The 23803-nt window shown below is 55.2% G+C and overlaps 2 protein-coding genes across 4 annotated transcripts; one reads left to right on the forward strand and one right to left on the reverse strand.

The window, feature by feature from the left end:
• Nucleotides 1-1593: 1593 nt before the first annotated feature.
• Nucleotides 1594-21916, reverse strand: TMEM92 (transmembrane protein 92). 2 transcript variants are annotated; one of them, XM_069603677.1, is made up of 7 exons: nt 21472-21916; nt 20648-20898; nt 6335-6532; nt 3707-3732; nt 2775-2858; nt 2427-2613; nt 1594-2186 (listed from the first exon to the last, which is right to left on the reverse strand). In XM_069603677.1, exons 3-7 carry the CDS (start codon nt 6392-6394, stop codon nt 2073-2075), a joined length of 471 nt encoding a protein of 156 aa, XP_069459778.1. In that variant the 5' UTR covers nt 6395-6532; nt 20648-20898; nt 21472-21916; the 3' UTR covers nt 1594-2072. The 2 variants fall into 2 exon arrangements, with proteins under 2 accessions (XP_069459778.1, XP_069459777.1); XM_069603676.1 differs by lacking the exons at nt 20648-20898; nt 21472-21916 and having other exon boundaries at nt 6335-6788.
• LOC138447559 (large ribosomal subunit protein eL33-like) lies at nt 7229-9138 on the forward strand. 2 transcript variants are annotated; one of them, XM_069603678.1, is made up of 2 exons: nt 7229-7437; nt 8674-9138. In XM_069603678.1, exons 1-2 carry the CDS (start codon nt 7383-7385, stop codon nt 9057-9059), a joined length of 441 nt encoding a protein of 146 aa, XP_069459779.1. In that variant the 5' UTR covers nt 7229-7382; the 3' UTR covers nt 9060-9138. The 2 variants fall into 2 exon arrangements, with proteins under 2 accessions (XP_069459779.1, XP_069459780.1); XM_069603679.1 differs by having other exon boundaries at nt 7368-7389.
• Nucleotides 21917-23803: the final 1887 nt, after the last annotated feature.

The following is a 23803-nucleotide window of genomic DNA, read 5'->3' on the forward strand; positions in this document are numbered from 1 at the left end:
GTTTAACAGGCTCCTATCAGCAGACATTAAAGGTATTTTCAATTATCCCCAGCTACAATGCTGATGGACATCTCTCTGAACTCTTTTAAATGAGCATTTCTGAAGGATCATTCCTAGAAGTGGAATTGCTGGGTCAAGGGCATTTTAAATTTTCATGGGTACCAGGCATAGTGTCAGAGTGCATAGCACCAGACACACAGTAGGGTCTTCGTAAATATCTGTGTAGTGAATGGCTACTGCTGGATTGCCCTCCGGGAAGAACACACCATTTCCACTCCCACCAACAGCAGAGAGGCAGAGTACTGACAATTTCTGCTACTCGACCCCAGCCAGGCTGGGCTTCAGGATAACCACTATTCTCTAGGCCACTCTGCTGCTGCTGGGAAGGACTTAAAGCCGCTACATCACCTTCAATGAAAAGCAGGCATCCTGGTAGGGGATGACCTCCTCTTCCAGGTCTGCAAAGCCCATGGCTTAACATCCTCCCACTGGGGCGAGTATTTACCACAGGGAGGGCAACCATCTGGTACTTCTCTAACGGGTGCTTTCCACGTTTACACAAAGCACCTCCATGTCTTCCTTCTGCTCCCCTGAGCCACCCCTGAAACGGAAGGGAGACTTCCTGTGACTGGGCTCACTCTAGCACCAGCTCCAGAGCTATGTTGCCTCTAACTGCTCTTCCTCTGGGTCCCTGTCTCCAGCAGGAACAGCCCCTATCCCTAGCATCTTTGGGGCTGGCTGTGCCATCTCCCTGCCCCTGTCACCTGTCTAGGACCTGGGGCCCCAAGAAAGGCTATTTTTGGGAGAGGCCTGCAGAAAGAATCCCTACCAGCACACCAGGACTGGTCCTACATCCAACCCCCCAGGAACACTGGCCAGCACTGCTTCTGTGCCCTCTGCCTGGAGCAGTGCCAAGGCAGGGTCCTGGTGGAGGAGCTCAGGCCTGCCTGAGCCCCTGAGATGCTGGCACAGGGGTGTCTCTCACACTGCATGTCCCATGCCAGCCCCCACAGGGATAATGACGCCCTGTGAAGACTGTCTCCCACGCTGCAGTGGTGACCGCCTCTCCTGAGGGGTTAAGCCCGCAGATGAGGCTGAGTGGTGGTGCCCAGAACCCCGTGGGACTGGAGGAGAAGGGCAGATCTCTCTCCTCTCCTCCCTCCCGAGATTCCAGGGTAGAGCAGATCAAGGCCTCCAAGACCCTGCCCCACAGATGACCAGCTCCCCTACTCACCTCTGCATCGCCCCATCGCCACCCCCATAATGACACAGTCAGAACTGAGCTCTAAGTGTCCCAGGAGAAAGCAGGAGGACGGGATGAGGAAGCACACGGTGGTCATTCCCCATCTCTAGTCCCTGTCCGGACTCTTTGGCACCCAAAGACCTCAAGGAACCAGAGGTCAAAACATCTGCCGAGATCCTCTCCTGCCGGGTAACCATCTGATGTGCTGTTCTTCCAGGCTCATCGATGGTGGGATTTTTCAGGCACAGTGACCTCCAGTCCCCCCTGCCCCCTCCACACACACACACACAACCATGTACCCCAGCAATGTCTGAGCTCACCTCCCCCACAGTCAGAGGCAGACTCTCAGCAACAATCAACTGAAATTTAGTGAGAACGTGTTGGGGGTAGGGGGAGGACAATGGGGTCTTCTCTATTCAGGTAGAATGGGAGACAGCTGAAGCACTCCCATCTCGCAGGGTGCACTGGTGTCCTCCCAAACATCTCAGAGCTGGCTGTCCAGGCCACACTGGCACCCCAGGGTGCAGCCTCCTCCACTGCTCAGAGTAGCCCATTCCACTGCTGGGCACCTCCAACTGTTCACATTTTCCTCCTGGCAGCCTCTAACTAACAATGTGAGGTGAGGGGCGGCACGTCACTCCAGAACAGCCTTTAAGACAAGAGAAGCAACTGGCGTGGAACGAGGGTAGAAAAGCAATAAATTAAAGCCAAAAACTGGCAGAGGTGTGGCAGGATGGGCGAGGGTGCTCCAGGGCTCCTGAGAGTCTCTGGCTTGACCCAGGAGGCACTGGGGAGGCGGCTGATGACAGGGTTCCAGGCAGGAGGTGGATCAGAAGGTGGAGCTGTCGATGCCTCTTCGCACCCCTGCATATTCTTCAGGCCTGAAGCTGTAGGGAGGGGGCGGCTCCAAGGGAGGCAGACCCAGAACAGGCTTCAGAATAATCTGCAGGGAAAGGAGGAGACACAGTGACTTCTTAGGGCAGGCCACTGGTCATCGCCACCCGTGTGCTGGTGGAGGCAGGTTTACCAGGGAGAGGAGTGACCCCACACTGGTGGCAGAGCCCGCCCCAGGGCCCAGAGACACGGCGTAAGGACACTCATCACTGCCCCAGTCGCTCTAAAACTCAGAAAAGGGAGGTACAGACAGCTGAGGGGCAGAGCAGGGGTTGTGATGGATACCCACCTCACTGTAGGGGGGCGGGGGCTCAGAAATGGGTGCTGTGACCCTCTCTACAGGAGCAATGGGGGGCTGTTCCGGGAGCGCTGTTGGGGCCTCCTGCTCTGACTTTCTGCAGCTGAGATACAAGTGCTTAGTCACGCCGCAGATGCACAGGAGGGGTATAATAATCAGGAAGATGATGACAAAAATCCTGGGGTAAGGAACCACCAACATCAGGCCAAGCCTCCAGTCACCATACCACCCTCCCTCCCTTGACCCAGCCCCACCCTTCACAGCAGGAAGTCCAGTCCAGTCCTGTGTGGGCCAGACCCATTGGAGGACTGTGCCCAGAACAACTGGCCCAGGGCTCACCTTAAGGGGCCAGAGAAGAATTCATACCGCTCCGGCTGGTACTCTTGGCAGCAGCTGCTCCCACAGCATCCATTAGGGCAGGTGCTGGGAGTGGGATGGGATAGAGGCTCTTGGTATCAAGGCGGGGGCAGGGGAGGAGGGCAGAAGGATCCTAGCTTCCCTAAAACCCACCATGTGCTCAGGGCACAAGCCACACCTTTGGCAGAGCAGGGTTACAGGCCCCTCTGGGCTTAGTGGGAGGAACCTGGGGCTGGGATCGGGACCTGGGTTTCAGGTTCAGCTCAATACTGGCCTTGTGCACTCCTGCCAAGGTGCATTCCTTACTGGGCCTCACTTTCCTCATCTATCAGATGGCTGTAATGAATGTCCTGCTGACCTTACTGGGCCTCACTTTCCTCATCTATCAGATGGCTGTAATGAATGTCCTGCTGACCTTACTGGGCCTCACTTTCCTCATCTATAAGATGGCTGTAATGAATGTCCTGCTGACCTTACTGGACAGGCATGGGATTGAGTGTTGTAGTGGTCACAGCATCACTCTAAAGAGATGCAGGGGGAAAGGGACAGCGGGGAGGGTCCAGGAGCAAACTCTAAAAGTGAATGGCGAGATGATGGGGCCCACAGAACAGGAGGCAAGAGGGACTCAGTGTTCCTGAAACGTCCAGGGCTGACTCGGTAGAAACACTTTGCTGCCCAGAGATCGCCCCCCTCAGCCCCTCCTCATTGTGGGGAGTGACCCCCAAGTGTGAAACTGCCCATGTGTTGGCTGGTGGAAGGAGCAAGGGGGTAGAAGAGTGGACTCCCCTTCTCTGGGTCGGGGGGGATGGTTTCTGGCTAGAAGGGGAGTGGGTGAGGATGATGAAGGCAGGCAGGGCAGGATTTGGGGTGTCTCCTCCCAACAATGGAAGTTACAGCCCAAACCCCAGACTTACAAGAAGAGACCACATGTAGCTGCAGCCTGTGGAAGAGAAAAAGCAAGGTTTGGGTCATAAACGGCAGGCCAGGGTTTCCACCCAGATGCCACCCAGGTACCTCACAGCCCCGAGGATCAGCATTTTCCCTCAAGCCTGCTTTCCAACTCACTCCACATGTCCCCTGGGTCAACAGGTGCAGCCCTAGCTGCCGCCTGGCGGCCCCCGCTCTCCTTCCTCTTCTCGTCACACCTCCTACCACATTCGCTCACCCCTAGGTCTGTAAGCTCACACCACTAACCCACCCTTCCAACCCACCACCATCACAGCCCCCCACCGAAGTCCCTCCCAACACCTTGGCAAGTGCCTATCCCACAAATCCGATCACCAGAAACCTTGCAGGAAGCTCCCCTCAGTGGCTCCCTGGGTCCCAGACACCATGACCAACCCACCACCCACTGGGAGTTCCCCAGCTACAGGGGCAGACCCTTGTCCCTGAGCCTTCAGGGCCCACTGAACTTCCAGTCATCCTTCAAACCCAGACTGGGCTTTCCTGGCTCTGAGAAGTGCTGGACCCTCCTCTCCAGAAACAGCTCCCCCCTCCCTCTCTCTTCTGCACTAGTTCTGGCCATGTGGAGGCTATCATTATAGAATTTCACCTGATTAACATAAAAATATGTGTATAAGCCCTGCTTGGAGTGCTCTCTCCCCAGGAATCTGAGAGGCTGGCTCCAGCACCTTCTCTGCATCTTACTTAAAATTACATCTACTCTCACAAAGCACTTCTCTCCTAACTGTGCTTACTTTCTCTGCATAGCTCCTGTCAACATCTAACATACTACGTATTTTACTCTATCTTGCTGTTTGTCTCCTCAGTAGAAAACTCCACCAGGGAAGGGATTTTTGTCTGTTGAAAACCAATACTCAGGATTTTGGCAGAATGAAAGAACATTCATTGACAACCTGGTTTCATTTCATCCTGGTTGCTCCCAGGCAGTCGGGGGAGGAAGGGAAGCAGGCAGAGGAACACAGCTAAAGTGTTCCTGTCACCCCACCCCAGCCTCCAGGGGGATAAAAAAACCACAGCTCAAGAATAAGAAGCCAACTTTTTTTATGAGACCACCACCATATCTCTTTCTTTGGGGATCCGGGGAGGGTCATGCAGCATATCGGGATCTTAGTTCCCCGACCAGGGATTGAACCTGTGCCCCCTGCAGTGGAAGTGGGAAGTCTTAACTACTGGACCACCAGGGAAATCCCAAGACCACGATATCTTTATATCTTGAAATAACAGTTCTCTCGCTAACGACAACAATAAAGCTTAGAACACCAACAACAGCCAATAACGGTTGGGCTGACCCCCCTTTTCTGTGCTCAGTCCCCTGTGCACACCTCCTTCTTGAAAGCCTTGGCCAGTAGGGTCAGGAGCAGGAATGAACCCCTGTAGGTTGGCCCAGAGAGGGTGAGGTGACTGCAGAGTTGGGGACAGCCCAAGGGGTCCAGGCACTCAGCATACCCACTTCCCTTCATCCCAGCCCCTGTGCCTCCCTCTCTCCTGGCCCCCAACTGAGAAAAAGCCAGTAGATTTAACGAATTAATCTTGAGCTCCTGTTTGGAGGAGCAGGGGATCCTCTCCCAGATTATCTCCCCCTCACCCACTTCTTAAACAGGGGGTGATCTTGGCTGAGGTGGTATCAAACATTGGGGTGATTCTGGGTAACTTCCACTTAACTTACATGTGGACCGAGGGCATTAACAGCCTGCCCCATGGAATTGTTGGGAGAAGTCAACAAAAGGATGCACAGCCTAGTGCTGGCACAAACCCACTGCAGGCGGTGGAGGAGTAGCAGGGCTTTGGGGGTGAAGTCGGCCGGCACAGTCAGTGAACGTTGTGGGGAGCTGGCCTGGCCCTTCCCTCAGACTCTCACAGAGGTCAAAAATCCATATTCCAGAGCCATGTCAGTTTCCAGGATAATCTCCCATCTCAGAACCAGATAGACTGCCCTTCCCCCAGGCTGCGGGGAGAGAGGAAATGTGGGGGTGTTGACCTCCTGCCTTACCCTTGGAAATCACGGATTTCGAGATCATCCCAGCCTTGGGTCAGGCAGCCAGATCAAATCCTATCACCCGCTAGAATCCTACCCCCACTCCAAACAGGGAAGAGGGAGCCTCCTTTTCTCCAGAGCACAAGCACAGATAACACAGTCCCAGAGAGGGCCAGGACTTCCCCCAAGGTCACCCAGCACTGGCAAGAACGGAGCTGGGGAGACAAGCTGGCGAGACGTCCAGATCTCAGTCCAGACCTCAGGTCCCGGCTTTCTGACGCTGCGGGAAGGAGCGAGAAGGGCAAGTCAAGGCTAATTGGGGGTCAAAGACCCCAGTCTCCGAGAGGCGCTAGATGTCAGACAGCGGTGTGCGGGAATAGGTCCTACGACACAGTACCCCACTAGGTGAAAGAACCCAGACCTTCTCAGGACCTCCCTCCGCGTCCTCTACCTATTACCTCCCCGGCGAAAAAGAGAAAGGAGTTGCTAACTGCCTGTGGTCACGAGGAGATCCTGACAATGGAAGGTGGTGATCGGAAGTCAGAAGCAAGCCCCTGACCCACAAGGAGTCTGAAAATTCCAGTTTTACCTCCCAAGCGCTCACCTGTTGGAGGCCGGCCAGCAGGCCAAGCAGCAAGAGGCTGGCGACCCAGGTGTCAGACATTTTTGCCTGGGGGCCACTGAGCTTCCGCGTGTAGGGGCAGGAGGAGAGAGGCGGGGCCGCGACCTCTCCCACGACTCTCCACCTATAGGGCCCCACCTCGGGCTGGAGGCGGAGCTGATGCACCCGGCAGAGCCCAACCTGGGAAAAGGAGGGGGAAGGGGAGGGGGAAGAAGTTTGGATTGGGAAATGGGAGTTAGAAAAGATTATCTGATTTTAAATATATACATATAGTGGTGTCAGTTCAAGACTGCTGAGCTACCCTTTCCCAACCCCTAACTGCTCCACCCTCTAAGTGGTCCAAGCTTGAGATGGAGAGGGGTGCAGCCCGAGCGAGCTGGACCACTGGAAGTCCCTTCCCACATGGACTTCTGAGGGGCAGAGGAAGAGCGGAAGCGAAGGCCTCGTAGTGGAGTCAGGGGATTATAACGGAGGGAGGTGCCACTTTTTGTTTGGTTTTGTTTTGCCGAGAAGAGAGGGAGGGGCGGCCTGCTTGATTTCTGGGGAAGGAGAACCGGGAGTAGGGCACTGGTACAGTCTTGCCCCGCCCTCACCGTCCTGGAAATCCAGGAAGGAGGCGTTGGTACATTTCCTCCATTTGACTACGGGGGAAATTGAGGCCCCAGGATTCTGAGACTAGTCCCTGAGTCCGCAGAGCTGAGTCCGCAGAGCCAGGCGAGCCGGGGCGCGGGCGAGCAGGCCCACTCAGATTCCCAGAAAGATCCCCCGAGGCCTCGGTCCCGGCCTGCAGGGGCTAGATTCCGATCCGCCGGCGCGCCCAGCCCTGAGGAGCGTTGTGCTTTCCGGATCCGGCCGGCAGGTGGCAGCATCGCTCAACGCGGGATTTCCCCCCGGAGCCAGGCGGAGCGGGGCGGGGAGCTGGGCTGGGTCTCCCCCGAACTCTCTCCCCGGGGGACCAGGCTGGAGGGTGGGGTGGGAGACCGTCTCGGTGGGCGATCAGCACAGGGGAAAGCCAGACGCCCAAACACAGATGAGACGTAAGGAAACCTTGCGGGAGTTGGAGAGATGGAGCCCGGACACTTGGGGTAGGGGCGAAATGGAGATGGTCGTCGGGGTGCTGTTCTAGACCTGGGGAAACGGGGAGGGATCCTGGAGAGGGTCAGTTCTTAGGTGTTTAGAAGTTCCTGCTGTGTCCCAAGTCTGACTTCGCCCCTGAAAACTAGCCCCCACCTAGTAGGAAAGGACAGCCACCCTCCTTTGGCTTTCTCTTTCTCTCCATGCTCTCTCCTTATCTCTGTTTCTCGTCCCTCCCAGTCCAGTCATCTCTGTCTTCTGTTTAACCCCTCCTTGCTTTGCCACGTTTCTCCCCGTCTCTGTCTCCATGCAGTTTCTCTCCATTCCTACATGTTCCCTGCTTTCCCATCTGTTTCTCCTCTTTGTTAATCTCTGCCTGTCTTCGTGGAGGAGTCTGTTTTTCTGTTTCCATCGCCCTTGTCCCTGGTTCGCTCCTGCGTCTTGTGTCTCACTGCCTCTCCTGATCTCTCTCGGTGTATCTCTCTCTCCTTGGTCTCTTTCTCTGTCTCTGCTTCTCATTACCTGTTGGCCCCTAAGGACAGAATCTTCCAGTCTCTGATCCAAGTGGAATTGGGGTCTGGCCCCAGAGAATGCCTTCTCTATTTGCAGTTCCTGTTGACTGATCTTGGAGAAGGGAATGGGGAGTGGGGTGTGGAGCAGCATGTCTTTCCTCCCCCCAACCCCCAGTAGTTGGCTATGGACTTAGCCCATTCCTCTGCCGGAGGAGACCTAGTGCAGAGGGTTCTGGAGCCTTCTCCCCCCAGCACCCACGCTGCTTCCTTAGTGAGTTGTTGCTGACTTGGGCTTCCAGGACACTGTTCCTCCAACACCCAAGACCTGAGGTATCTGCCTGGAACCTCCTGCCCCTCTGCCCAGGCCTGGAGCCTGACAGAGGTGTAGCCTTTCGGGTAGAGGAAGATGGGTGAGCTTAGGGAGAAGGGTATCCTAGGGAGTGGAATGAGGATGCTAAGAAGGGCATGCAGGAGCTTCAGGGGTAGATGTACGAGGCTGAAAAGGTGAAGGGACCAGGCAGGTTGGCACCCTGAGGAGAAGCAGGAGGGCAGGATGATGGCATTGCTTCCCTCTGGCGTCCACTGACACAGATGTAGGACTGCCAGAAAAAAATACAGGATGCCAGTTACATTTGAATTCCAGATAAACATTGAATAACATTTTAGCATAAATAAATATGTCCCATGCAATATTTGGGACATACTTAAACTAAAATTTAGTTGTTGCTCTTTCAGCCATCTTGGACCCTATGAAGGCCTGCTGGGAACGGACTTCTAAAACGACAAATATGTCTGGAAGGTTGTGGTCCAAGGCAATTTTTGCTGGCTATAAACGGGGTCTACGGAACCAAAGGGAACACACGGCTCTCCTGAAAACTGAAGGTATATATGCTCGAGATGAAACTGAATTCTATTTAGGCAAGAGATGTGCTTATGTGTACAAAGCAAAGAACAACACAGTAACTCCTGGTGGAAAACCTAACAAAACCAGAGTAATCTGGGGAAAGATCACTCGAGCTCATGGAAACAGTGGCATGGTTCATGCCAAATTCCAAAGCAACCTTCCTGCTAAGGCCATTGGACACAGAATTCATGTGATGCTGTACCCTTCGAGAATTTAAACTTCTTGAAAATAAATAAAAGTGTGGATTTGTTACAAAATAAAATAAAATAAAATTTAGTTGTTATCTGAAATTCTAATTTAACTGACTGTCCTGTATTTTTATTTCTTAAATCCAGCAACCTTACCCACATCCCTGGTATACTGTAGGAGAATATCTACTCTACTCCCTGCCCCGCATCTCCCCAGTGGGAAAGTGAGGCTCCTGGGCAGGGTCTAGAGGGCCTCTGGAATCTGCTTCTGGATCCCCAGTGTTTTTTCATGACATCAGACTTCCTTTCTATGCTCCTTCTGGCAGATGGGGATGGGCTGAGCAGCCTGGAGGTGGGCGGTCCCAGCTCAGGCCAAGAACACCAAGCCCTGTTGTCAGCATGCATCGCGGCTCCAAGGGCCCCAGCGTTCCTGGTGGGTGAGGTCGCTTGGGGGTGGAAGCACAGTGGGGCCCCAGACTGAGCAGACAGGGGCCTGGTCTTGTCTAGAGGCAGGAGGGTCGTGGACAACGACAACCCCTTCTGTCCAACACTCTGGCAGTGGGTGGGCAGTGCGCATATGTGTGTGCACGTGTGCTCAGACATACAGGGACACGAGGGCAGGGAGGCCCAGAAGCCTCACGCAGACAGTGCGTCCTTCTGGAGCCCATGCCAGATTCCGTCTGGGGTTTCCCAAGAGCAGCACAGTTGCAGTGTCTTACTACTGGCTCGAGCCTCCCTGGCGCATTTGCTAAAGAAGGAGCTGATTGTGCGCCCAACAAGGGCCTAGCTTGAAGGGCCTCGGAGGTCAGCTGGGCCACCCGCTCTCTTCTCAGAGAAGGCAGCTGAAGACCGGAGGGGTAGAAAGGCCAAGTCACAGGGGACGCTGGGGCTGAGTCAGCACCCAACTGCGCAGGTCTTAAGACCCCGCACCCAGTGGCGCCTCAGGGGCGGCACACACGTCAGGCCTGGGGGGCCCCTGCTAAGGCTGGAGGAACTCTCTGGGAGCTGCAGTGGGAGGCCTTGTGCAGCCTGGCTCAGCCAGGCCCCAGGCAGGCCCTGGGTAAGAGGCAAGAGCCAGACTGAGCTCTGTTCCTCTCACCTCCCTCCCCACATACTGTGGTGGACACTGATCCCCATAAATGACATGGCCTTGGGCAGGGATCTTTCTTTCAGAAATACCCAGAATGCTCTCCCCTAACCCAGCTCTTCAAAGAAAAGTTATGACCAACCTAGACAGCATATTAAAAAGCAGGGACGTTACTTTGCCAACAAAGGTCCATCTAGTCAAAGCTATGGTTTTTCCAGTAGTCATGTATGGATGTGAGAGTTGAACTATAAAGAAAGCTGAGCGCCAAAGAATTGATGCTTTTGAACTGTGGTGTTGGAGAAGACTCTTGAGATGAGAGTCCCTTGGACTGCAAGGAGATCCAACCAGTCCATCCTAAAGGAGATCAGTCCTGAATCCTAAAGGAGATCAGTCCTGAATATTCATTGGAAGGACTGATGCTGAAGCTGAAACTCCAATACTTTGGCCACCTGATGCGAACAACTGACTCATTGGAAAAGACCCTGATGCTGGGAAAGATTGAAGGCGGGAGGAGAAGGGGACAACAGAGGATGAGATGGTTGGATGGCATCACCGACTCGATGGAATGAGTTTGAGTGAACTCCGGGAGTTGGCGATGGACAGGGAGGTCTGGTGTGCTGCAGTCCGTGGAGTCACAAAGAGTCGGACACAACTGAGCAACTGAACTGAACAGAACTGAATCCAGCTCTGCCTGTAGGGACAGTATTAACGTGTTAATAAGTGTGCCACTTAGCGTGTGCTGTGTGACTTTAGTCAAGAAACCAAACTTCTCTGTGCCTTTCTACTCTTATCTGTGAACGGGGTGTGGGGGCGGATAACAGTACCTCCTTTGTCACCTAGGGTCGCTGTGAGGATAAAATCAGCCACTCAGTATCTGGCATACAGTAATGGTAAATAAACGTTACCTTGATAGGGAATTCCCTGGCGGTCTAGCAGCTAACGGATCTGCACTCCCAATACAGGGGGCCTGGGTTCGATCCCTGGTCTGGGAACTAGATCCCACGGGCCACAACTAAGACCTTATGCAGTCAAATAAATAAAAATAAATATTTAAAAAATTTTCCTTAATAACAATATGCTACAATAGCCAAGACATGGAAGTAATCTAAGTGTCTATCGATAGATGAATGGATAAGGAAGAGGTGGTATTATCAGCTATAAAAAAAAGAATGAAATAATGTCATTTGCAGCATGATAGATGGACCTAGAGATTATCACACTGAATCAGACAGAGAAGGATAAATTATATGTGAGCTCTAAAAAAATGATACAAGTGAACTTATTTACAAAACAGAAATAGACTCACAGAAAACAACTTTATGGTTACCAAAAGGATAGTACAGGTTGGGGGCAGGGGAGAGAGATAAACAGGAGTCTGGGATACATGCTACTGTGTATAAACTAGGCAAACAAAAACCTATTGTATAGCCCAAGGAACTATACTCAATATCTTGAAATAACCTGTGATGGAAAAGAATCTGAAAAAGAATATATATAAGTCACTTTGCTGTACACTTGGAACTAACATAACATTGTAAATTAGCTATCAGTCAGTAAGTATGTGAGTTGCTCAGTCGTGTCAGACTGTTTGTGACCCCGTGGACTATATGTAGCCTGCCAGGCTTCTCCGTCCATGGAATTCTCCAGGCAAGAATCCTGGAGTGAGTGGGTAGCCATTACTTCTTCAGGGGATCTTCCTGATGCAGGGATCTAACCTGGGTCTCCTGCACTACAGGCAGATTCTTTGCTGTCTGAGCCACCAGGGAAGCCCTGTAAATTAACTATACTTCAATTTAAAAAACACAAAAATAATAATAATCAAGAAATATTTCTTTCCTGGTAAAGGGGTCCAGAGCTTTTTGTCTCCGTTTCATATGGAGACAGAATGAGGTGCTAAGAGATTAAGGGTATTGTTTCCCTCAGAATTGTTCTAAGCCCTTCTAGACTGGCCAGCCACCGAAGTCTAGCTCCACTTCCCACTGCTCCCTACTCACTAGCCCCCTCTGCCGTCCATTAAGTGCTTTGGGCCCCACCCCAGGGCCAACATCAGAGGGAGGCCTGGTGTTGACGGCTCCTGGCTCCTGGAGGGCCATAGGGGTGTGGCAGTGGTACTGGGTCCAGGAATCTGAGAATTCCCTCTTTCTGGTTTGTTTCCCATTTCTGCTCCCCCAGCTGCCCACTGAGCATTGCCTGGGCTCCCCTCACCCTCATGGGGACTGTGCTCATCCCTGACTGCCCCCGTCCACTGTGGCTCCCCGAGGCCATCAGGGATGTCCTCAAGGCCTCCAGCCTGACCTCCTCCTTGCCCCTGGTGGGGTATGTCACTCTCTCATTCCCTAACTTCTAGAGGCTCCCACTTCTGCCTAAATAAAGTCCTACCTCCAGGAGACCTTGGGTCCTTCATAATTAGCCCCATCTGTCCTCGTGGCGTGTCACTCTCCCTGTCCTGCCCACATGCCTTCCACCCACATGCCCAACCCTTTCTGCTTCTCTCCTTTCCTCTGCACCTAGTACACCTGCCCCATGCCTCCCTGAAACCTAACAAATTCTCATCCATCCTTCAAGGCTCAGATCAAATACCACCTCCTCCAGAAAGCCTTCCTGGACTTGGATCTTCCTGCAATGAAGTAGTGATCCCCTTCCTGCTTACCCCTCCCCGAGCCTTTCTCTGGGCCTTTCTGACGCACTTGGCCATTCTCCCTTGAAGATGTGTGTACATGTCCTAATGTTCCCACCAGGCTCCGAGGGCCAGCCCAGTTCTGATTCAGCTTTCGTTTCCCATGGTGCTTTGTTCCAAGTAAACAATGGCTCTGTTGTCACTGAGTTGAAGCTGGTTGGGGGCCTCCTAGGGTCAGGGGCCAGATTTCTCCAAGGGGATAGGGAATGAATTACCAGAGTCCTTAATGGGGGGCTCTTGGTTGCAGAGGTTATTCCAGACTGACCAGGTTTCCCATCTCCACAGACTGTGTGGTTTGGGGAATCCACCTCTTCTGCTTTCTGCCCCCTCCCCAAGTATACACACACCCCTTCACCTTGTGTAAATGAGCTGGCTCCCCAGGGATTGAGCAATTCCTACGGGGCGCGCCGCAAGGAATGCTTGGCTCCCTGTCCACCTTCCAGGACATACAGGATGCTTGCTGGGTTGCCAATAGGAATTCTTGGCAATGAGATCAGGGTCTGAGTCTCCTTCCCAGCATTTCTTTGAAAACTAAAGCCCACTGGCCCATCACTCATTCTCAGGGTGACGGGTCTGGCTGTGGGAAGATAATGTCTTTAATTGACCCTGGGCTGAGCCACCAACCTGCGCGCCAGGAGGATGGAGAGGGGAGTGCCACCTGACGATTATCGGTGCAGGGAGCTTATTATCCTAACGAGCAGGTTGGAGGAGCTCAACTAATGCTCACCTTCCCAGAGTCTTAGCAGAGACAAAAACTGCATTTGGCAGCCTTTATCCTTCCAAAGTGTAGGTTTCTGGGGCACAGCCAGCGGTGGGACGGGAAACACCTCCAAGAGGTGGGTGGTGGGAAGGTCAGAGGAAAGAAGGCTAAGCTACTGCGCTTTGGCTGTCTTGGGTGGCAGAGGGAGCGTGGCCACTAAGACTCAGATGGGAAGAACTTAACTTAGGTTAAGGGTCTTCAGAGCCCTCCAGCCCTGGTTCCCTGCTTCTGGGGCTCCTTCTCCCCAATCCTGCCCCTCCTCCCAGCAGCTCCTCTTCTCCCATCCCCACCCTTGATGCTGTCTCTTAGAGATAAGACCCTGTAGTCAGAGAGAAGAAAGGGGTTGAGAAACTCCTAGGGCCCCCACTTTGTAGCTCTGCTCTTGGCCCCTTAAGAGAGGGTTCTTTTGCACCCTGCTTGTTGCTACCTCTGCTCACATCCAAATGTTACAAGGGATTGTGGTTAGACTTCAGAAGAACTTCCCAATCCCAAACAAGTGGGGGGTTCCAGGTGGCCATTAGAAAGAGTAGCCCCTCTGTGAGTTGGGCATTTTGAGGCAACAGCTTCTAAAGGGTCTGGGGACTGAGAATAAAATGCAGAGAAGACACAGCTTGGGACACCCCTGAAACTGATCACCAGTTAGGGACCTGGGAGTTAGCAGAGGGGCGGGGAAGCGAGGTGGGCAGAGATCACATTCTTCCGCAGATCATAGCTCCTTTAAGCGGCCACATCATCTGGCCCCTAGCCGAGGACAGACTTGGCTGGAGTTGTGTGCACGCACGCGTGGGTGGGCGCATGCAGTGTGTGTCTGCATGCGTGTACATGCGTGAGTGCACACCACCCAGCCTCTCGTACGGATGCGGCAGCCCCCTCTCAGCACCCCCGGCTTCCTTATCACCAGGCCAGCCTTTAGGGGGCTGCCTCCAGGATCCCCTCACCCCAGTGGCCCTGTTAGCACCTCCTCCCTCCCTTGTTAGCGCCTCACAGCCCCTCTTCCTCCTCAGCCCCTGCTGTCCCCAGAGAGAGGCCAGTGGCTTGCAGCCCAGTTCTCCTCTTCCAACTCTGCTTCAGCTGCTATTTTCTGAAGCTTTGTTCTGCTTTCTAGCCCTGGAACCCCTGCCCTCTTCATCCTCCTTCATCTATTCATCTGAATAAGCCAGCCTGGGGTAAGGGGTGAAGTTGGTGCCCCTACAATCTAACGCACATTCCTCTTCCAGGCTGAGGCACAAAGCAAGCTCCTCCGGCAGCCTCTCCTGCCTAGAGGATGGGAGGCGGCGAGTCTGGGAGGGAACCTGTTCTAGGTGCCAAGGCCGGGTCCTGGTGCCAGCTGTGCCACACTCACCTGGACACATAGCCACCCTCTTTGCAGCTGTAGGGCAGGGAGAAGGTTGGTAGGGGAGAGGGATGGGGTAGAAGTGTCTCCTGCCCACCCCTCCAGGACGGCTGTGCCCAGCCTCAGCCTGGGCTGCCGAGTGGGACAGGGTGGTCCTGTGCCTGGGGCCAGGCTGTCAGCCTGCCAGCACTGCAGGTTTCCTCTACTGAAGGGCCCCTTCCTGGCCAGCTTTGATGTGTCTGCGAGGTTAGTGAAGGATGTTTGGCTTCAGGGCGGGGTGCCAGGATAAACTCCCTCTGCCTGCTGGGCCAAACCACTGCCTGCTCAGCGCCCAGCTCAGGGCCTGCCTCCCCCAGCCCAGGCCTGGCTTACCCCAAACCCGGTGCTGCCCTGCTCACTTGGGGGTGGGCACGGAGTTGCCGTGGTTACTGCTAGTGGGGAGAGGCCCTGAGGTCATTGGATGCCCTGTCTCAGAGGCTGGCACTGGGGTGTCTACCTGCCTGCTAGGTGACCAGGCGCCTGGTGCAGGTGGGGTTGAGAGGCCGGAACCCAGCTGCTAGGAGGGGTGGGCGTGAGTTACAGTACAAGGGAGGGGCGTCCACGTGGCGCTGCCTGCACAGGCTGCAGCTTTTCCAGATGTGCTGCGGCCCCAGATGTAAGGATGACTCAGCCTGGAATGGGAAGGGGTGGGCGGTCCACTGAGGGGGTGTCGCGCAGAGGGAAGTGAGGGCCCCCCCACCTGAGCAACTGCCAGCTGCTGCTCCCCTGCCTCTGGAACCCCCAGCTCCCTGAAGCCTGAGGGCCAGTGAAGTGGTAGCGGCCAGGAGCTGCCCAAGTTTGCAGCCCTCATTTCCCACTGTGTGCAGATAGGGAGAGGGGAGGGGAGGCCTCAAAGCAAGGGGCCCAGATAGGAGGTCACCCATGGCCTGGAGGGAGAGAACCTGAACGTGGGGGCAGTAAGCCTGGAGGGAAGCATGCAGGGGAGGGGAAGGGGATAGAGATGCGGGCAAGGAGAAGCTCAGGACTGAAGCGTTAGAATCTCTCAGGTTCCCTTGGTGGGAATGTGGAGCTGAAAGGAGGGTATGGGTGCAGAGGATTCATGTGTGTGTGTGTGTGTGTGTGCATGTGTGCATGTGTGTATGTGTGCATGTGTGTATGTGTGGGACATACATTCAGGGGGACACGCGGGGAACTGGTATCTTGTGGTGAATGTCTTGTGTGTGACTCATAAGCTGTGTTATGAGCTGGGTTGTAGAAGGTTATGTGTGTGGTGGGCACGGTGGACTGTCGGGATATGGTCTCCGTGGTCTGTGTGATAGGGAAAGAATGTACAGACAGCATCTGTGTAGTGACTGGTGGGGTGGAGGGGAGATGGCGCACATTTAACTGAAGCCACGTATGCCTTTCAGTGCTGAGGGTGGGTCCCCCAGACCTGGGGAGTCAACAGGTGTCCAGGCACGTTCGGCCAGGGCTCCAGAGTTCTGGGGCTTCCTTCACCTCCTCCAGCCTCCCCACTTCATGGGGGCCTTTTGGGGAGTTTTCAGAAGTCTCAGAGCCTCCGTTTCTCCCGCTGAGCCTGGCCTACATGGTCTGCTCTTGCGGGGTAGCTGAGAGGCAGCTGAACTGGTGATGGGAGAGGGTGGCCAGCACCCTGCGGGCTGCAGTGCGAGGACCAGGTGTGCGGTTCAGGCTGGAAGCTGCTCCATGCACCGCTCCCCCCAGCTCTGCTGAGCTGCCGTCCTGGCCTCCTATCTGGCCTCCAGGAGCGTCTGCTGGCCAGGCCTCTGGGTGCTCCCTGGAGAGCCCCACCTGTGCCAGTCACGCATGCCAGGGTAAACAGGGCACTAAGTGTCTGGGCTGGTGCCGGCCGCAGGCTGGGCACTGCTTCCCTCACTGTGGCTTAAGTTTCCTCCTCCAGCTAAATGACAGGTCTGAGGCTCCAGGCCTCATAAACAGTGTTTTCTGGGCAGGTGGGGTCAGAGGGACCTGGTACACAGACAGATAATCAAGTTTAATAGGGGGACGAGTTGCCACCTCTAGGAGGGCTGTTGGAACCCTGGCCGGGTGTGCCTGGACACCTCTGGCACCTCTCAGGCAGCAGTGGCGTAATTATGCGTTACTTCCCAACACACACACACACACACACACACACACACGCGCGCGCGCGCGCACGCACACACACACACGCACGCACACCCACACACGCCCAAGCCCTCTGCTCCACCAGGTCTTCAGCACAGTTCTTGGCATCTACTTCCCTTGTGGACGCAAATATCCCCTCAGAGGTGACTGGGACTCAGTCAGCTCATCTCACGTTGTCCTGCTCCCTCTTTACAATCCCTGAGTGAAGCCCAGAGAGGGTGAGTCCTTTGTACTACGTCGCCCGTGTGAGATGTGGACTTGGATGTGAACGTGGCCCTCCATGGCAGAACCACTCCGCCCAACCCCTGGGTCATCGTGCCCCCTCCTCTGGGGATCCCAGCCGAAGCCAGCTCTTTTCCTGACTTCGCAGCATCTCCACTTCCTCCCGCCTCCCCTAGCCCCTTTCTTCTCAGCTCCTGTCTCCCAGCTTCTCTGGGCACAGACCAAGTGAGAAGGGATCACTTACTTCTCTGCCATCTCTCCTGGCAATTGAGGGGGAGGAGGAGCCTCAGCCCCGATGATGCCCCCTGAGGGGGCTGGGTCTCTGCAGGAGGGGAGCAGGCTCCAGGGGGCAGAGGAGAGGGGACATGGAGGCAGCATGGAGGAGCAGAAGGAAAGTCCCTCTTCTGAGGCAGGCTGCAGGCCCTTCACCCCCACCTTGGAAGCAGAGGAGAGGGGCTGAGGAACCAGGGGTGGGCAAGGGTCCAGACAGGGGCCTGGACACCCTCCGGGCAGAGATGAGGCTCCCTCCCTTCCTGTGCCTTTCTCCGGCCCTGTGCGCATCTCTCTCTTCTCTCCTGCCTTTTTCCTCCCTCCCCTCTCTACTCCTTGAGGGGAGCCGGCCCCAGTGTCTAGAGCCAGTTCCCAGAGTGGACGGTGGCTTTGCTCAGGGGAGTTCTTGTCCTCAGCCCGTGGTCTCCCAAGAGCCGTGTCCAGCTCCTCCTTTTTTGGCCCAGGCTCTTCCTGAGACCCGCCTCTGTGTCTGAGCCACTGAGCCACTCTTGCCTGTCAGGTGATGTGTATGTGACTGCTCCCCAGGCAGTCAGGGAGTGAGGGCAATGCTGGCCGTGTCTGTCTGTCTGTCTGTCTCTCTATCTCTCAGTCTCCCCGTCAGTCTCTCTCTCTGTCAATCACTCGCTCCCTCTCTCCCTGGGAAGGCAGCGCTCGGAGGCTGGAGCCTGGGGTCCAGGACAGTCTAGATCTATGCCACTGCTTGCATATAATTCTTAGCAGCGCCCCAGAGCACCCTGATTTGGACTACAAATTATGTTTTCATGGCCCCATCAGGGTTGAAGAATCCCACAGCCTCTCCACCTGTTTCTACCTCCTGGGAGAGCTGTGTAACCTGCTTGGGCCTTGCCCAAGGATAAGAAGGCCAGAGAGCAAAGCGAGGAGCTGTATGAATAGCCCGTTTTAGGGGGAGGCCCCCCAGCACTGGGTAGGGCAGATCTGCTTGCTGGAGAGGGAGGAAGGAGAGCTGTGGTTGCCCCCAAGCAGCATGTAATTTAGGATTTATTTTGGGGCATTCTCTCCAGCTCCGGGTGGGGCTGAGGTTAATTTAAGGAGTGAGGGTTGGATGGGGAGGAAGAGAGGGAAGCCCTCCCTCTGGGCCTGGCAGGGAAGAGGGTCCTTTCTGAGAAGCCCACTGTCCTCTGTCCCTGGGTCCCTCTGTCACACAGAGGCCCCCCGAAGTCACTTCTGTACCCGCCTTGTCCAGCAGCCGACGGTTGTTTGCCGTCTTCTCCAAGGCCTGGGGCTTCAGGTCATGGGTCCCAGCGCTCCTCCCACCATCAGGCACTAGAAGCAGCTAAGGGTTGAGGGAAGTGACGTTGGCAGGGCAGGGACGCTGTTGGAGGGTCCTTGGGCTGGGGGAGGAGCAGCAGTTCCTTGCTGGGAGGTGTCTGAGCCACATCAGCTCTTCCTCTCAAATATCCCATTCTCTGTCCTCCCCGGAGCTCCCAGCCTGATGGAGGAGATGCAGCTCTGCCCTCAGGAACCCTGGGTCTCAGGGCAGGCAGGACACAGGCTCTTCTTTCCAAGAGTGACCAGCCATTGTTTTCTTCACAACCTCTATCACGATCTTAATTTTTAGCCTTTATTTGTTTACGAGTTTATATTTTGTGTTTCTTCTTGAAACTTAAACTCTGTGATGGCAGGTACTTTATCTAGTCCCTCAAAGTATCTTCAACATTTGCCTAGCAGAATAAGAGCTCAGTAAGTATTTCTCAAGTGAATGAGTGAAAGAACAGGAAAACAGTGCCTGAATAGAAAGCCCTGGGTCAAGAGGCAGCAGCGGACAAAGTGTGAGGCCTTCTCCCTTGGTATTCCAGGCTGTTCACCTTGTAGCCTCCTGCCCACTCTGCCCTACTGTCTGGGGCCACCAGCCACCTGATCTATTGGCTGCCACCCAAATGTTGAGCCCCCCTTTCTACCTTCATGCCCTTTCTCACCACATTCCTTCCTGCTGCAATCCTTCTGGCTCCCATTTTCACTTGACCAAATCCTGCTAGTCTTTCAAGGTCCTGGCCAGAGTCACCTCCTACATGAAGTCTGCCTGGATATCTCTGCTGGATCTAACACAGGTTGTTCTCTGTACCTCTCCCGTCACTGCATGTGTTGGCCAGGGTCATTGCTTCTTCCTGCTTTAGACCTGAGGGCCAGGCTTATCTGGAGCTTTCCTGTGAGCTCAATTGGAAAAGGCAGTGAGCTGCCCCAGGGGCCAGAGGGAGGTGTGTGCTCCTCTCTGCCCCAGCTTCTAAGAGCTCTGGGTAATTCTCTGGTGAGAAGTATATGTGATGGTTGTTGTTCTTGGGGGTAGGGTGTCATTTCAGGAGCCAGGAAGGGCAACCAAAACCTGAGTGGGCTGAGGCTGTCGTGAAGTTTCCCTTAGAAGGATGTTCAGGTGCCTTCTGGTCAGAGAGAAAGAGTGAGATGAAGGAAGGCACATGGGGAAGGGTTGAGGGGGCGCTGAGGCTGGGGGAGGCTGGTGGTCAGAGAGGCAGAAGCCTCTTGGTTCCTAAGCCACACGTCCCTTCTCAGGTCTCGCCTCTGTGACCACTGAAGTTTTTAGCCATGTGTCCTTCAGGAAGCCCCTCGGGGGCTTGGGCAGCCCCTGATTCTCCTGGTCTCCCTCCTGCCTCTGGTTGCTCTTTCTCCAGCTCCTTCGTAGGCTCTGCCTTCTGTGTCTCCCCTCGGGTCTGGGCCTGGCCTCTTCTCACACATTTTCTCCAGGGGCCCTCCGCAGGTCTAGCTCCCTAGACGCCATCCCCCTTGGTTCCCTACAGGTATTTCACAGTCCACCGGCATGAACCAGCTCTTATCCTTCTGCCGGTAGCTCACATCTCTGTCAACCTGGCCATCTCTTTCCATGCCACTGCCATTAGCTGGGGTCTGCTGACTGTCACCTCCCCCCTGGACCTCTGTGGCAGCCTTCTAGTGGCCACCCCACCTCCACTCTGACCACTTTCCAACCAGTCCTCAATACTTGTCTAGAAAGTCTGGTCATGTCCTCCTACATTCCCTTCACCCTCAGCACTCTGGCAGCTCCCCGTCCATGACCTGTGACTGCAGTGTCTACAGTCCTGTGGGTTCTGCACTTGGCTTGTTCCTACTACTTACCGGTCGCTTTGCAGGAGCTGTTCCTCTGCTTGCAACTCCTGGTTGCAACTTTCCTTCCCTCCTGGTTATCACTGACTCTGGGAAGTCTTCCCTGATATTCTTCTCACAGGTCTTGGGTCAGAAGTCTCCTTCCAGGGGCTTCCAGAGCCTTATTTCCCGCATCTCAGAACTCATCACATTGAATAACACTTCGCTTTACTTCTAGAAGCTCCGCTAGAGTGGAGACCATAACTGCCCACAACGCCTTGTACCTGCATAGTTCCATAGGTGGAACATTCATTCAGGGGAGACTTACAGGGCGAGAAGGAAGGAAACACAGGTTGCCCACTGCCCCCCACCACCCTGCACCAGATACTGGGCTGGCCTCTGAAGCCATGAGCGGGGAGAGGTTCTGGGACATGGGGATGGAGCAGGAGGCCTTGGTTAAGGTTGTTGGGATGCTGGCTCTGGGGTCAGATAGGAGGCTGCCCCTCACCTGTGCTGATTGCCTTGTGAAAGTTGGTCTCCTGAGAGACACAGAGAATCAGCAGAGATTCTGGGGGTGGGAGAAGGCATCTGCCCTCCAGGGTGGACCAAGCCTCCCTGCTGGCACCCACCAGCATTTTCCGTGGCCAAACAAACTGGTCGCTAATAGATATGACCATTATCTCACCCAGTTCATGGCCAGACCCGGGGGAAGATGCTGCTGCCTGGGGTCTGCAGAGAGCCTCAAGTGGAGATCTTTGAGAACCTGTTTCTACCTTGAAAATTCAGACATTTGACTTCTTACCCCATACTATGTCCTTGTTTGTTTTAATATCAAAATAATGCTTTAAATCACTTACCATTGGGGAAACATTGGACATTCAGCCTGAGCTCTTCTTGCCCTCTTCCTAGGTTTAGAAAGAGCGCAGGACTGGCAGCCACCAGCCTGGGTCTTGGTCCTGCTCGGCATACACGTGTGGTGAGCCGGCAATGCCTCAGCTTAAGACAGTGGCCACCATTAAATGGAGCAGCGGGTGTGAAGACTTAATGATTCACGCATGGAACCCTAGATGCCAGGCTGGCCGCCTCCTCAGGGACTGTAGAAGCAGGAGGGAGCAGCCAGCCTGGCCCCACCCAGCTTCCTGGGAGCAGCCTGGGGGTTGGGGGTCCAGGCAGTGGCCGCCCCCTCCCAGGCTAGGGGACAGGGTGAGCTCACCCTCTGGCCCAGGGAGAGCAAGCGGGAAGGAGAATAATTAACATGCCAGAGGTTAGGATGTGAAGTTACAGTGGAAAGAATGAAGGCCCAGCGCTGTCGGCTGCTGCTTCTCCCGCCCCGCTGTCTCTGCCAAGCCCACATTTGATTTTTATTTCGGGGCCGCCAGCACAGCACTTGGGAGGGGGTGGAGAAGCCTCACTCCTGCTCGCCCTGCCACGTCTGGAGCTGGGGCCCTGCTCGGGGGAGGGGGCTCCTGGGACCCAGAAGAAGGGCCTGGAAGCTCAGAGCCCAGGACCAGGCCAGCCTCAAACATCAGGCACAAGGAAAGGGTGGCGTGTGTGGCAAGAGTGGGAGGAGAGGCAGGGATGAAGACCCCCGAAGGATGAAGGACATTCCTTCCTGTTCTCATTGGCCTTTGCTCCTTCGCGTCACTCATTGGAAGCTGAGGAAGAGAAAGATCATCCAGCCTCTAGGCTGCCCTCCTGCTTTTGTCCTCCACCTTGACTCTGGGGACCTCTGATGTCCATTGGTGTGTGCATATACACGGAAGGGATCCAGTTCCAATCTTTCCCCTCATGACTTGCTGTGTGACCTTGGGGAAGTCACTGTCCCTCTCTGGACCTTGGTCTCATCTGTGAAATGGGAGGTAAATAAGATTACTGGTTTAAAACTGGGCTCTAAAGAGGTGTCTAGAGGGCTGGGCCCTGCCTTGCCAGGCCACCCTCTCCTGCACGTCTCTTATCTGCCCTTCCAGGGACTCAGGAAGTGGGGGCAGCTGCTGGCCCGTCCCCTAAAGAGCCCTGAGCCCCCTCTTCCTGCAGACAGGAGCCGCCGCTGGGGCCAACTCACACTGTCCTGCTCTCAGCTTTCTCCACCGCCCGTAATGCACTCCAGATGGTTTCTCCATCCAAGAGCCGAGGCAGCAGATTCCAGAGGGAAAGTGGTTGGGCTCCTCTCTGGACTCCTCTTTCCATCAGGCTGGAGAGAGGGGGCCGGGGCCAGGGACTGGGGCGGCTGGAAAAACGGAGTGGGAGCAGCGCTAGCTCTATGAGAAGGTGGATATGGGGAGATCCCAGGCATCTTACAGCTGAACAAGGTGCTGGGGACGGAAGGAGAGACCATGGGCTGTGCTGAGATGGGGGCATGGCCCACAGCGTGTCGGTGATGCCAGCAAAGCTCTTCCCCTGACTGGGCAGCCCACCAGGGAGCTGCGTGGGGGCTCCAAACCCTGGAGAGGAAGGCTCGTCAGCTTTCCCAGTGTTGAGGAAAGAGCATCATTCAATGAGCCAGACACCTGGGTTCAATCCTGCCTTGGCCACTTCAAGGCTCTGTGACTGGACTTCTTGGAGCCTCAGGTTCCTCACCTGTAACATGGGGATGGCTAATGCTGGCCTTGGGGTGGTCATGAAGATGACACATATAATGGACAGGAAGGCCGCCCACGTCTCAGGTGTTCAGGAAATGCTCTGAGCAAAGAGCTCCCTTAGAATAAAGCCCTGCGTGGGGAGAAAGCCTGTCCTCAAACCCCTCCTGCCGCAGCATCGCAGTGGTTCCCTCAGGACTCCAGGAGGGCTTGAAATTACCCCTTGGAGACGGTTCTGTGAACAGCCCTGGGAGAGAGGGCGCTATGGGCCTGAGGCTGAGCCCGAGCCCAGTGCTTGCCTCCTTCCAGGCCCCAGCCCCCTCCGCCTCAGACTCAGGAGTAGCCCTGGGCCTGGAGAGCCACGTTGACGCAGAGGGGGTGAGAAGGGGGGCAGTTTGTCCCCAGCCAGGCCCCGCCTGCTCCTCGCCTCCCCTGCCAGGACAGCCTCTCAGCCAGGCTCACCCTCTCCGCCTCAGCTGTACCAAGGGGAGTGCTTCGATTTTTCCACCGTAAGAGCCAAGAGCAGCGAAATGAGAAAGAAAGCCAGCCTGGGGCTGAAGTCCCCCTGCCTGCCCCCGTGGTACATGGGGGATGGGGGAGAGCGAGGCCCCAG

This window comes from Ovis canadensis, chromosome 11 (genome assembly GCF_042477335.2).
Source record: "Ovis canadensis isolate MfBH-ARS-UI-01 breed Bighorn chromosome 11, ARS-UI_OviCan_v2, whole genome shotgun sequence".
NCBI lineage: Eukaryota > Metazoa > Chordata > Mammalia > Artiodactyla > Bovidae > Ovis > Ovis canadensis.

Excerpts from the sequence above, each read along its gene's own strand:
- TMEM92 (XM_069603677.1), bottom strand. The coding sequence starts at position 6,394 with ATGTCTGACACCTGGGTCGCCAGCCTCTTGCTGCTTGGCCTGCTGGCC. Across the intron at positions 2,859-3,706 it reads GCTACATGTGGTCTCTTCTT|CACCTGCCCTAATGGATGCT; the intron begins GTAAGTCTGGGG and ends TCCCACTCCCAG. Across the intron at positions 2,614-2,774 it reads TTCTTCTCTGGCCCCTTAAG|GATTTTTGTCATCATCTTCC; the intron begins GTGAGCCCTGGG and ends TCCTTACCCCAG.
- LOC138447559 (XM_069603678.1), top strand. The coding sequence starts at position 7,383 with ATGAGACGTAAGGAAACCTTGCGGGAGTTGGAGAGATGGAGCCCGGAC. Across the intron at positions 7,438-8,673 it reads ATGGAGCCCGGACACTTGGG|CCATCTTGGACCCTATGAAG; the intron begins GTAGGGGCGAAA and ends TTGCTCTTTCAG.